Source organism: Xenopus tropicalis, chromosome 7 (genome assembly GCF_000004195.4).
Source record: "Xenopus tropicalis strain Nigerian chromosome 7, UCB_Xtro_10.0, whole genome shotgun sequence".
Classification (NCBI taxonomy): Eukaryota; Metazoa; Chordata; class Amphibia; order Anura; family Pipidae; genus Xenopus; species Xenopus tropicalis.
The window spans coordinates 56,559,063-56,573,257 of record NC_030683.2 but is presented as its reverse complement, the minus strand read 5'-3'; the positions used below and the strand labels follow the sequence as shown (position 1 = coordinate 56,573,257).

Here is a 14,195-nt window from a genome sequence, read left to right as displayed (position 1 = left end):
GCTGATGTTTACGTTGGGAAGAGTTTGCCCCAACTCAACTTTGTGTGTTTTTGCATGAAGAATTGGTGTCTCTGTCTCTATGCTCCTGATGCTTTGCTAACCTGCCTACCATAGGTAATTTCTAAGGATGCACCAAATTCAGGATTCGGTTCGGTATTCGGCCAAGATTCAGCCTTTTTTATCGGCAGGATTCGGATTCGTCCAAATCAATGATCCTGGCTGAACCGAATTTAAAACCAAAAAATCACAGGACTTTTTGTCACCTAAACATGGAAGTTGAAAAATTTTCGCCATGTGCGATTAGCATATGCTAATTAGTATTCGGTTTGTTATTCAGCCGAATCCTTTACGAAGTTATGGAATTCTTTCCCAGAATCAGTTGTACTGGCTGATACAGAAAGAGCTTCAATAATGGGTTGGATGGCTTTTAGCAAGTGAGGAAATACAGGGTTATGGACAATAGCTCTTAAGTTGATCCAGTGACTTGCCATCTTGGAGGCTGGAAGGAATTTTTCCCCCCTCTGCAGCAAATTAGAGAGGCTTCAGAAGGGTTTTTTTGCCTTCCTCTGGATCAAGTAACAGGCAGTTTAAATATAGGCATTAAGTTTGAACTTGATGGACGTGTGTCTTTTCTCAACCTAACTTACTATGTTACTTGTAGTTAGCAGAATCATTTCAGTCTTTGTGTCAGGCAGCACAAAGGCTAAAGCTCTTCTTGAAGGTGAGACAAAATCAATACATCATAATTGTGTTGTGGTAGCATGTACCAGGTTGACCTGACACTTCAAGGAGAGGAGTTTCACTGCTTTTACAGAATTTATACCCTAAGTTTTGATTTATTATTCTGATTTATTATTCAGGCAGGATATAGGAAAGATTTCCAGGTGCAGCATGCACACACAAGATGTAGAATGTTCGTGAAGATGTGCAAATATTAATGAAGATATGAATGTTCATGTATCATTACATATATTAATTTATTCCTTAATTTCTTCTATTTTTAGAGGGGGAGCTTTACTAGGTGGCCCAGGTGACCCTGGATACCATATAATGTTCCCTTTCATCACATACTTCCGATCTGTCCAGGTGAGTTACACATGCTCCTGCTTATTTTTCTATGATAATATATGAGGCTGCATTATTAAAATTATATATGTATGGACTTGCAGGGTTAACAGTGCCTATGTAGGGAAATCCAGTGCTATTTCCGTTTGCATCTTAGTTATCTTATTTACATATGTGTTATTGACCACTTTCTGTCACACTTAACATAGTGATTGGAAAGGGGTAGTACATTGCCCTCCATCTTCTGACCCAGGGGGATGTGTCTGGATAACCTGCTGTTTACACGCTCCACCCTATGGGGACAACCTTCTTGCGAAAGCCGGGGAATAGGGACCCTGAACGCGGTTTAGTTAGACATAGGACTAGCTTTGTACAGTCTAGGAATGTAAAATAGTAAGGCAAAGCTAGAAAAGAGCAGTTTTGTGCTTCATCAAAGGATTGTAGCTAGAGGTAATTCAACTTAGGTATCACTGGCCTAAACTGAAGTAAATAGAGATTCAGCCTTAACATATTGATCTCTGAGCCATTTCTACTGTAGGACCATAAGCTGGAAGCCTTAAAGGGGTGTTATTACAGTTGCTCCTGGATTAGGGTTGCCACCTTTCAGCAGCTTGCACTCTGGGTATGGGGGCAGGGTAATGATGTCAGGGAACAGAGCTAGTGATGATGTAATAATAAGTGAATTATAATAGCCATTATTGACCACTCCATTTTTAAACCACACCCATGTCATCACAAAATCTTTTAAGAACATATCCACATTAATGGTCGTTGCACACAAAATAGTGAAATGCTCCTAAATCCATACACCCCCCCTGCGGATAACATAGCAACCCCCAACATGTAATTAAATACCCTAGGGGCCCTCTATCAGTCATTTCCAATTGCTAAAATAACCCTAGAACAAATACTCAACAGGCTCACCTCCCACAGACAAAGCAGGGCAGGCAGCATATTTTTCTCCCTTTTACTGCCAGACGTTTTGGTCAAAGCGGAACTTGTATTACCAGACAGTTTTTGAACATTTTGCACTGTTTCACTTTAGGGGCCTTTCCTCAGGGGGACTTTTAGTTTACCCAGGAAAACGTTTTTTTCAGAACAACCTAAGCTTTCAAAATATGGTAGAATTTTTGTGTAATTCCAATTCTGTAAATTCTTCTAAATGTCTAAAAATGTCTAAAAATAAAAAAAAAAAATCAAATTTTCCATAATATAAACACACATACTAGAAACAAAAATTATTTTATGCACGAATATACAACTGATTTGGAAAGTCCCATGTCTCCTGAACGTGCCAATACCAAATATATATAGTTTTATGGAGATTTCTCACTTGTATAGGTCAAAAACTCCCAGCAGTACACTACCAAATTTCCAAAGCACTGCTTCAGAAAGCTGCATACTTTAGATTTTAAGGACAAAAATTCCACTAACAGAAGGTTTATCCCAGAAAATTGTACATTTTTGGAAAGAACAGATTATGGGGAATACAGAATAGGCACAACTGTCTGTCTACTCCAAATTATCAAGTCGCAATGCTTTCCTAAAGTTAATGGTTTTTATCAAAATTTGTGAAATTTTAAAAAAATTGCTTCAAAGCTTCCAGTCTATAGTATCTTATCTCCTACAGGTCATAAAGTAACCAAATAAAACACCCTAAATATGAACGCCAGGGGTCCACTGAACAGTTTGATGCCCAATATGTATAGGTTTACCCAAGTATGTGGCATGTAGGGGCCCCAATGTGAACATACCCCCATTTGATCAATCATTTCTGTTATTTCAGCTCCAGCAAAATCAACACATTTACATCATTATATGTGGGATAAAGCTAGTAAAAAGTAAGCTCACCCCAGAAAGTCATATATTTTTGGAAAGTACACATTCCCTCAAATCTAAAATAGGTACCCGTGTCTTTCTACTCCTAAGTTCCAAGCCGCACAGCTTTTCTAAAGTTAGCAATTTTGATGACATTTCCAAAAATCCCCTCAAAGCTTCCACTTTGCAGCATCTTTTCTCCCACATAGTGTTAGGTACCAAGATAAAACACCCTAAATTTGAACGCCAGGGGTCCACTGAACAGTTTGATACCCAATATGTATAGGTTTACCTAAATATTTGGCATGTAGGGGCCCCAATGTGAACATACCCCCATATGATCTATCATTTCAGCTCCTGCAAAATCAACACATTTACATCCTTTATGTGTGATAATGCTACAAAAAAAAGTACACTCACCCCAGAAAGCCATATATTTTTGGAAAGTACACATCCCCCCGAATCTATAATGGGTAAACATTTCTTTTTGCTCCAAAATACCAAGCTGTAAAGCTTTCCTAAGTTTGCAGATTTTTATGACATTTAGAAAATCGCATAAAAATGCTGCATTTATCTCTCACAATTTCTTGATAAGGATCAGATAAAGGCAAATCACCCCAAATATGAACACCTAAGGTCTACTGGACAGTTTGATGCCCAATATGCATAGATATACCAAAGTCTGCGGTATGTACTGAACCCAAATTGAAAATAGCGCATAAGGATTTCTCGCCTGTCAGCTCAGCTTTGCACACAGAGTCCCCTGTCAGTGTATTATGTGCCGAAACTTCCCCTAACCATACAGAGACCCCCACAAAACCATATATTTTTGGAAAGTACACATTCTGACAAATCCAACAAGGGTAAAGAGTCCTTTCTACACCAAAGTACCAATCTGCAATTCCTAAAGTTATTGGTTTTTATGACATTTCAGAAAATCGCCTAAAAATGTTGCAATTTGCTGCATTTATCTCACACAATTTCTTGCGTACAAAGGCAAATCACCTCAAATATGAACACCTAAGGTCTACTGGACAGTTTGATGCCCAATATGCATAGATATACCAAAGTCTGCGGTATGTACTGAACCCAAATTGAAAATAGTGCATAAGGATTTCTCGCCTGTCAGCTCAGCTTTGCACACAGAGTCCCCTGTCAGTGTATTATGTGCCGAAACTTCCCCTAACCATACAGAGACCCCCACAAAACCATATATTTTTGGAAAGTACACATTCTGACAAATCCAACAAGGGTAAAGAGTCCTTTCTACACCAAAGTACCAATCTGCAATTCCTAAAGTTATTGGTTTTTATGACATTTCAGAAAATCGCCTAAAAATGTTGCAATTTGCTGCATTTATCTCACACAATTTCTTGCGTACAAAGGCAAATCACCTCAAATAGGAACACCTAAGGTCTACTGGACAGTTTGATGCCCAATATGCATAGATATACCAAAGTCTGCGGTATGTACTGAACCCAAATTGAAAATAGTGCATAAGGATTTCTCGCCTGTCAGCTCAGCTTTGCACACAGAGTCCCCTGTCAGTGTATTATGTGCCGAAACTTCCCCTAACCATACAGAGACCCCCACAAAACCATATATTTTTGGAAAGTACACATTCTGACAAATCCAACAAGGGTAAAGAGTCCTTTCTACACCAAAGTACCAATCTGCAATTCCTAAAGTTATTGGTTTTTATGACATTTCAGAAAATCGCCTAAAAATGTTGCAATTTGCTGCATTTATCTCACACAATTTCTTGCGTACAAAGGCAAATCACCTCAAATAGGAACACCTAAGGTCTACTGAACAGTTTGATGCCCAATATGCATAGATATACCAAAGTCTGCGGTATGTACTGACCCCAAAATGAAAATAGCGCATATGGATTTCTCGCCTGCCAACTCAGCTTTTGCATACAGAGACCCCTGACAGCGTATTCTGTGCCTTAACCCACCCTAACTATACAGAGACCCACAGAAAACCAAATATTTTTGGAAAGTACACATTCTGATGAATTCAAAATAGGTAAAGTTATTTTTGTACACCAAAGTTACACCTGGCAAAGCTATGCTAAAAACAGATCAGGAACACTAATACAGGGATAAAAATGCAATAAAACCACAAAAATTGTGCAAATCAGTGAAACAACAAAAGTCAAATGACAGTGTAATTAGCGGTCAGAATATCTGATCCAATAGTCACGCTGTCAAAAGAAACTAAAAACAAAGTGGTAAAATGTGTATACATGTGTGTACATGTGTAAAAGTTGTGTGACAGTGTAGTGCTGGGCGGTATACCGGTAAAAACCGATCACCGGTTTTTTTTTTGAAACCGATATGAATTTTCTACATACCGGTGTGCTGAATACTTCCGGGTGCGCGCGTGACGTCAGCGCGCACGTGACGTCAGCGCGCACACTCTACAAAAGCGCCATCGCTAGGACGCATTCAGAGTCGGATACCAATGTGAGCTGTTGGGGGGTGCCTGGCCAGTAATTATATTTTATGTGAAGGGGATGGGGTTGTGTGGGGGGGGGGGGTTATATTTATGTGAAGGGGATGGGGGGGTGTTTGGGGTGGGGGTGGGTTATACTTATGTGAAGGGGATGGGGTTGTGTTTGGGGGGGGGTGGGATGGGGTGGGGTGGGGGGTTATATTTATGTGAAGGGGATGGGGGGGTGTTTGGGGTGGGGTGGGGGGGTGTGTGCGGATGGGGGGGTGTTTGGGGTGGGGGGGGTGTGCGGATGGGGGGGTGTTTGGGGTGGGGGGGTGCGTGCGGATGGGGGGGTGTTTGGGGTGGGGGGGTGTTTGGGGTGGGGGGGGGTGCGTGCGGATGGGGGGGGTGGGGGGGTTGCGTGCGGATGGGGGGGTGCATGCGGATGGGGGGGTGGCGGAGCTGCGTGCGGATGGGGGGGTGTTTGCGGTGGCGGGGGGGGTGCGGGTGGCGGGTGTTTGGGGTGGTCACCTAATCATGCATGGGGAAAAAAAAATACCGTCAAATACCGTGATACCGATATAATTTTGAAAAATACCGTGATATAAATTTTTGGTCATACCGCCCAGCACTATGACAGTGTGTAAGTATGTATATGAGTGTATATAAGTGAAAGATAAAAAAAAACAACTGCTAAATTGTGTGCTGTAAGTGTCTTTAAATTTATATAAGTGTGTGTGTAAGTGTGTAAATTTATGTAAGTTTGTGTGTAAGTGTGTAACTGCAAAAAAGAACAAAAATCAACACCTTACCTGTCCTGAAGCACCGATCCACGCTGCAGTCCAGCAGGAACTCAGTGGGCGGCGGCACTTGGGGGAAGGAGGAAACAGGAAGAAGCGGCAGACGCGATGCGATCGCATCTGCTGCTTCTAGGATGGTCCTTCGACTATCGCGTTGCAGGACCCACATGACAGCCCCCCTGGCTCGTTGCCCAGGGGGCTGTCATCACTAGAAACTCTCTGCTGCGGCAGCACATGCCGCCGCTGCAGAGAGAAGCCTTCAAATGCCGACAACGTATGGGAGACGTCGTTGGCAGTTAAGCCCTTTTTCTGCCACGATGTATCCCATATGTCGTTGGCAGTAAAAAGGTTAAATGTAGACAATAAACATAAGTGCTCAAATCTCTGCTTCCTCCAAAGAAAATACCCCTCATTAATGGGTATTAAAACATGTGCAGAACCAATGTGTTGGAAGCGCATGAAAAATACAAAATCCATTGTTGATAGAATAGGTTCAAGTTCTCCATTCAATTGTGAAAAGCAAAAGATAAAACAGAATATAGTGTAATACCCTTATTAAAAATAGTCCTGCTGAAGTACAGGCTACTTACAGTATCTGGATAAGAAAAAAACATATCACAAACAGCTCTATGCGTTTCAGGTGTCTGCCACGCTTCATCAAGAGCAATAAAAATGTGATCTAAAAACATCATCTCATACTGGCAAATCACATGCATAAAATGGTAATTAAGATGAGAAACAGCTGACCCAGAGAGCATAGGTGCACATTAAACATAAACCAATGGGGAGGAAGGCATAAACCAATGGGGAAAGGAGGAGGGAGTAGTGCCATAAACCCATATAATTGTGATCCACCCACCATATAGAGGAGCTGCATACAAATCCCATGAGTCTCTCTTGGCCAGATTTTTTTTTTCCCTCTCTTTCTTTTTTTCCTTTACCATTTATTCCTTTTACTTCCTTTAACGTTTTCTCCTTTCACTGCTTTCCATCTCATAACATAATAACAAAGACCATATAGAGGAGCTGCATACATATTTTAGATCACATTTTTATTTCTCCTGATGAAGTGTGGCGGACACGTGAAACACATAGAGCTGTTTGTGATACGTTTTGTTCTTATCCAGATACTGTAAGTAGCCTCTACTGCAGCAGGACTAAGGGTATTACACTATATTCTGTTTTATCTTTTGCTTTTCCAAATTGAATGAAGAACTTGAACCTACTTCTATCAACAGTGGATTTAATTTACCTCTGCATATCTTAACTACCATTTGGTGAGTGTGCATCTACACCAAACTGCGATTTGTGGATTTTATGTGCACTTAGTATTTTGAGTTATAGGCACAACTTTCACTTTAGTTTCATTAACTTTTTAAACATTTTGCACTATTTTAGATTTGTATTTTTCATGCGCTTCCAACATAGTAACATAGTAAGTTGGGTTGAAAAAAGACATATGTCCATCACGTTCAACCATAATACCTATATATAACCTGCCTAACTTTTAGTTGATCCAAAGGCAAAAAACCCCATCTGAAGCCTCTCTAATTTGCCGCAGAGGGGAAAAAATTCGGACCAGTGCCTGGATCAACTTGTACTGAGAGCTATCTCCCATAACCCTGTATTCCCTCACTTGCTAAGAATCCATCCAGCCCCTTCTTAAAGCTTTATAATGTATCAGCCAGCACGACTGATTCAGGGAGGGAATTCCACAACTTCACATATCTCACAGTAAAAAATCCTTTCCGAATATTTAAATGGAACCTCCCTTCTTCTAAACGGAGTGGGTGCCCTCGTGTCCGTTGGAAGGACCTACTGGTAAATAAAACATTAGAAAGGTTATTATATGATCCCCTTATATATTTATACATAGTTATCATGTCACCTCTTAAGCGCCTCTTCTCCAGTGTAAGCAGACCCAACTTGGCCAGTCTTTCTTCATAACTGAGACTTCCCATACCCTTTACCAGCTTAGTTGCCCTTCCCTGGACCCTCTCTAACTCAATAATGTCCCGTTTGAGCACTGGAGACCAAAACTGAACAGCATACTCTAGATGGGGCTTTACCAGCGCTCTGTAAAGGGGAAGAATAACCAACACATTGGTTTTGCACAAAGTATTGTACACAGCCAGAATAGGCAAGGCAGCAGAGGGCAGGTAGAGTACGGCACACACAGGGATCATAGGACAGACAGAGTATTGCACACACAGCTATGAAGAATAGGGCAGAAAGAGTATGACACACACAGGTAGGAAGAGTATGGCACACACAGGCAGAATGGGGCAGGCACAGAGCGGGAGACAGGAAACCCTATCAGGACCATGCAAGTAAGCAATCAGGGATGATCTAAGATGAACAGTATGTACTGCACTATGAACAGTGACACAGTGCCAGTGCAGTGCCCTTCCTATACTTACTGTCTGAGTCTGAGGTGTGAACTATACAGGGGCTTACAATCTGAGTCTGTGTTATAAACAATGCAGGGCCTATTAATACCATTTAAAGTTTATTATTTTACAAAAGAAATTATGACCATAAAGATGCACCTCCCCTTCTTAGATGTCCAAGACAAAATTCCTCATTAAAATATAACTTTTATTCAGTATAGATAAAATGTACACCATGAGTATGTGTATTAACAGAAAAAATCAAATATATTTATAATATAATATATAAATTATCAAAACAGCGCAGGGTTGACTGATAAGGGGGATCAAACTCCCAAGGGAGAAAAAAAAGACATTAAACAATTGCACTACTGGGTTATAACACACATGAAATGCTGGATATTAGATTCCTGAACCCCTATAACTCAGATATCACTATCTAAAAAGGTGGCTGAGAGATCCTACCATAAATGTGTGAAATCACACCAAATCAAAGCCACATGCATTCCATACAGTGACCCAATACAACGCTCACCAGTAATGAGTCTTAGTGGGAAGAAATGAGTCAACCCTGCCCCTCATGCAAACAACTCCCCAGTGTCTAGTACTTACAAAGAAAAGCTCCCCATCTGGTAAATAATAAAAAAAAGAAATACACCAATAAAAAATAAGCAAAGAAACAAACTCCAATCAGAGAATGCTACATCACAAAGAGGGGATATCATAAGCCAATATAGTTCTCTTATATGTAAAGCTTACGTAATGCAGAGATCACATGCCCACTTTCATCCAGTGGGGCAACTAGAGAAATCACTTGTCTACATTCATCCAATGAGACAACTGCACACAAGTATACATTTCTCCTAATACCAGCACATAATGCAGAGATCACATCCTTTTTTTTCATCCAGTGTAATGTTTACGTAATGCAGAGATCACATGTCCACTTACATCCAATGGGGCAAATAGAGAAATCACATGTCCGCATTCATCCAATGAAGCCTCTGCACACAATACAGATGATCACATATCTACTTATATCCAATGAGGCAACTGCACATTTACATCCAATGAGGCAACTGCACACAATGCATTAAAGTTTACCCAGGGTAAGCCATCACAGCAAGACATTAATTGGGGGGGCACACAAGGGCCACCAGTTGGACAGCCAGCACTGGTGTAAAACATTAACAACATCCTGTTCAATCAGGTCACAAGGTCTTTTGGTATAGCAATTAGTTGGGAGGACTTAATATATGGTTTTATCCAAGAGCAGTCTGATGGCTACTGCAATATAATTATCTTTACTATAAATAACTTTACATATATCTTTGTATGCAATTGGGACAACGATAGAGGTGTCAGATTTTAGGTCAGTCAGCAATTTTCTCTCTGAACGGGTTCAATTATTTTTGATCTGATTCAAGAACACTTGAGGCTAAGTTGTGGGCCGAATTTATTTATTAAGATACTTAGTTTTAGTTACTATGTAGTTACTATGTGAGGAAAATGGAAATTGATCACGCTGGACAGTCTGACACACTCACCAAGGGCCTTGTGGTTGACATATGTGACATAAAGATACTAGTTGCAATCTAGTGCAAAAATCTTAAAGAATACAAATGTATGTAGATTGCAAAGTTTGTAAAAAAAAAAAAAAAAATCAATCAACAGAAATACAACTAGAGACAAGAGAAGAAAATAATTCTCATGAGGGGAGGAATGAGTGGAACGAGTAGAGTACGGATCTCTATTATCAAGTTTAAACAAAGTGTTTTTAACCCTTTAATTGCCAGCAGAATTTACTGGGGGGGGGTAAGTTTAGATTGGAAAACTATATTGTTTTTTTCAGGAGAAAAATGCATGCAAAAAAAAAAAACTACCAGGCAAGCTAAAATATATGGAATATTAGGTACTGCAACAAGTAGTAAAATAAATCAAAATTTTAAAAAAAATATGTATATAGTAAAAAAAAAAAAAATGAAGCAAGAAGGGGTGGGACCTTTATTATCACAGGGAGGTCAGTTGGTTGATGAGAACAAGGTAAAAGTAGAAATTCTGAACTCTTATTTATCATCGATCTACACAACTGAGGAGCCAACTAATGAAGGCTTCCATTTTAATAGACCCAATTCTTGTAATACAGGTATGGGATCCCTTATCCGGAAACCCGTTATCCAGAAAGCTCCGAATTACGGAAAGCCCGTCTTCCATAGACTCCATTATAATCAAGTAATTCAGAATTTTAAAATTGATTTACTTTTTCTGTGTAATAATAAGACAGTGCCTTGTACTTGATCCCAACTAAAATATAATTACCCCTTATTGGATGTAAAACAATCCTATTGGGTTTAATAAATGTTTTATTGATTTTTTTAGTAGACTTAAGGTATAGAGATCCAAATTACGGAAAGAACCCTTATCCGGAATACCCTTGGTCCCAAGCATTCTGGATAAAGGGTCCTATACCTGTATAACAAGGGCCACCATCGGGGGGGGGGGGTGCTGGGCAGTGTTTGAGGATAGACAATTCCTGATCCGAGAAGGAACTATGAGAAACATTCAATATCGTTTCTTCTTCTCTTGTGGATTTTGTGTTGAATTTCAGATTTTCTTTTTTATATTTGTCTTTTATATTTATTCAATAAATTACACTATACCTATTAACTACTACTATTTCTTTTTAATCAGACAACGTTACAGACAGATGAAGTGAAGAATGTACCATGTGGAACGAGGTGTGTATTTAGTCTACTCTTCAAATAGAATATTCACTACTGTATAATAATTATATCACTTGCAAGAATTTTGTGATCCTGTTCTTTGAAAATGACCTACTTCATTGCAGTATTTTTGTGTTAAACAGATACTGCCATGTTCCTATAAAATCCACAGAAACGTGTCCGTATTACTGGGGGAGTTTAGGAATTAACTTTTTTCTGTTTAAAAATGCCCCCATGCCCCCAGGCACTTATGAGGTGACATAATAACTATGTATAAATATATAAGGGGATCATATAATAACCTCTCTAATGCTTCCAACGGACACAAGGGCACCCACTCCGTTTAGAAGAAGGGAGGTTCCGTTTAAATATTCAGAAAGGATTTTTTACTGTGAGAGCTGTGAAGTTGTAGAATTCTCTCCCTGAATCAGTCGCACTGGCTGATACATTATATAGCTTTAAGAAGGGGTTGGATGGGTTTTTTGTTTTGTTTTTTTTGCCTTCCTCTGGATCAACTAGAAGTTAGGCAGGTTATATATAGGCATTATGGTTGAACGTGATGGACGTACGTCTTTTTTCAACCTAACTTACTATGTTACTATGTAAAGGACAGACAAACACTGCTTTTAATAGCAGTTATATATACAAATAACTAAAAAAACATAAATGTGTATTGCAAAGTTGCTAAGAATTACGTTTTCTTATATTAGGCAAAAAAATATTTTTGGGGTTGACATGTCCTTTAATAGTTTACATTTTGGTCATACCAAGAGTATCTGTCTCGATCAGTAACCCAAAACAACTGCAAAGGTCCCAGTCAAAGCTCACACTTCTGCCAATAAGAGCCACCTTTGGCTTTGGGTGGAGCCCATCTGCTACTTGGGTGCCCCCTGGTCTTAAAGTGAGAGGACCAGGGAAAAGGTTCCGAGCAAGCAAGGGAACCAGATCGTGGGATGAGGACTGAGGCAGCTTACAGGAATCAGTCAGGCAGGCCAGGTCAAAAAGTGAGGATCCAAAAGAGAAGTCAAGCAAGCAGACAAAGGGGGTCGGTCAAGGCAGAGTTCAGTCGAAGTCAGGATATCAGGATACAGGCAGGGGACTGAACAGAACGGACACTCAGAAACTATGCTAGCTAGACCTATAACAGGAATGGAAGGAACTAAGAGGATAACTGGAGATTCAGAACGGTTGTGGGTAAATAAAGACCACCTATAGCCATCATTCCTGTCTGGAAAACTAAGAATATTATAGTAAGTGAACCAGGAACCAAGCAGTCTGCTCAAATAGGTAAGAGGTAAGGAAACTACATAGTAAGCAGTGAGTTCCTGGTTCAAATTCAGGCAGGATGTTACAGGATGGGAGACAGGAGAACAATTCTCTTCATAGGACTAAAACATTGGCTGTTAATAAATCATTTTTGTACTGTTCATATTTAATGGCCTATGAGTCCCATTAAATGGTTGCTCAGTTGTGTTAAACTGATGAAAAATACCAGCTCAAAATCTCTGCTTTTTTCCCTGCTCTAATCAACCAGTTTAACTCCTTCTGATACCAATGGTCCCACCACGTCCTGCTTTATTCTTCTACTATTTTAATATGCCAATGACCTCAACAATACCTTTTTATCAAACCATAATTTTGCTTTGCTACATCCTATCATGCTTACAAGGGTCTTTGTTTTACCCTGCACATCTAAAATGTAGTGTTTTAGTTACTCTCTTAATTTGCAACATAAGGAGGAGACCATGTTATGATTACTGTTCCATAAATGTTCTCACACACACACACATACACAATAGTGCTGAAGATGTGGTATTATTAGTTATTACAAAATCCAAAAGAGCATCTTCACCAGTAGTTTCTAGAACTACCGAAATGTTTTTGGTAATTTAGCATATTAAAAAACCTGTCAATTTCCTCCCCAACTGGAACTGTAGTTTTCTATAAGTTTGAATATTTTTACCCTTAATGAAAGAGAATTGTATGAATTTGATTTCAGGTTGTTTTTAAGTAATGTACTTAAATTAATTTCTTACTTTTTCTCAGGATTTCCCTTGAAATGTTTAGCAGCTCTGAGGTGGTAAAAATAATATACTATGGCCAAACTTGTTTTGCGTTTGAGCAAGTTTAAAGGTTGCTGATTTATTTATTTATTTATTTTTGCAATGCTCAGTTGCTGGGGGTTTCCATGGGTTTCCAGGGATCTTTCTGTACTGCTAAAACATTCTATAAAAATTAATTAAAGGAAAGGCTAGTAAAGAGTTCATCTCAAGCTGCAGGCATACCTTCAGTCTCAATAGTGCCCTTAAGTCACCCCATATTTCTCCTGTTAAGATGCTCAGAAGCCAAACAGGAAGAAAAAATGCTGAGCTGTGTAAAGAAAGTTCCCATAATGCCTCACTCCTGCACAGACATGCAGACCAAACTGAACATGCTCAGTTAGTTATGAGTCAGCTTCCTGCTGATTGGCTCAGATCCACATTCCTAAGGGGGGGAGTGAGTTCTTAGTATTCTTGAGGGAGGGGGGGAGCAGGAAAGAGCAGAGAACAGAAAGCTGCGTGTCTCTGGCACAGGAATTACAGACACAACTAATCTTTTTTCAAAGAAGTCAGGGCAGCGTGTGAGTGCTTATGGCTGTATTTACATAGACCTTTCTGATAAAGCTTACTTAGTTTTTACCTTTCTTTCTCCTTTAAACAAGATAGGATTGTTTTGCCTGTGGGTTGAGAAACCCACAAACTAGTCTCCAACTTTCCCTTACTAGTGCCTTTATTGAAACCAAGTTGATGAGAAGGCTTGACATCTGGCTTTAACTATTTTAAAAGAACTGCAAATACCAAATATCTTAGATTGGAGTTATATATAAAGTCCATTAATGTAAAATGATTAAAGGAGAAATAATCCTTAAAAATGAATATGGCTAAAATTACTGTGTTTTATATATTTAACATACTGTACAA

The 14,195-nt window shown here is 39.5% G+C and overlaps 1 protein-coding gene across 2 annotated transcripts in view; it reads left to right on the top strand.

Moving 5' to 3' along the window:
* The window catches only part of erlin1 (ER lipid raft associated 1), a 100,873-nt gene that overhangs the window by 9,706 nt on the left and 76,972 nt on the right, over nucleotides 1-14,195 (top strand). For both annotated transcript variants that reach the window (XM_012966642.3, NM_001016892.2), the window contains exons 3-4: nucleotides 1,005-1,086; nucleotides 11,204-11,250. In XM_012966642.3, coding sequence (XP_012822096.1) covers nucleotides 1,005-1,086; nucleotides 11,204-11,250 — 129 coding nt within the window. The remainder of the gene's footprint in view (nucleotides 1-1,004; nucleotides 1,087-11,203; nucleotides 11,251-14,195) is intronic.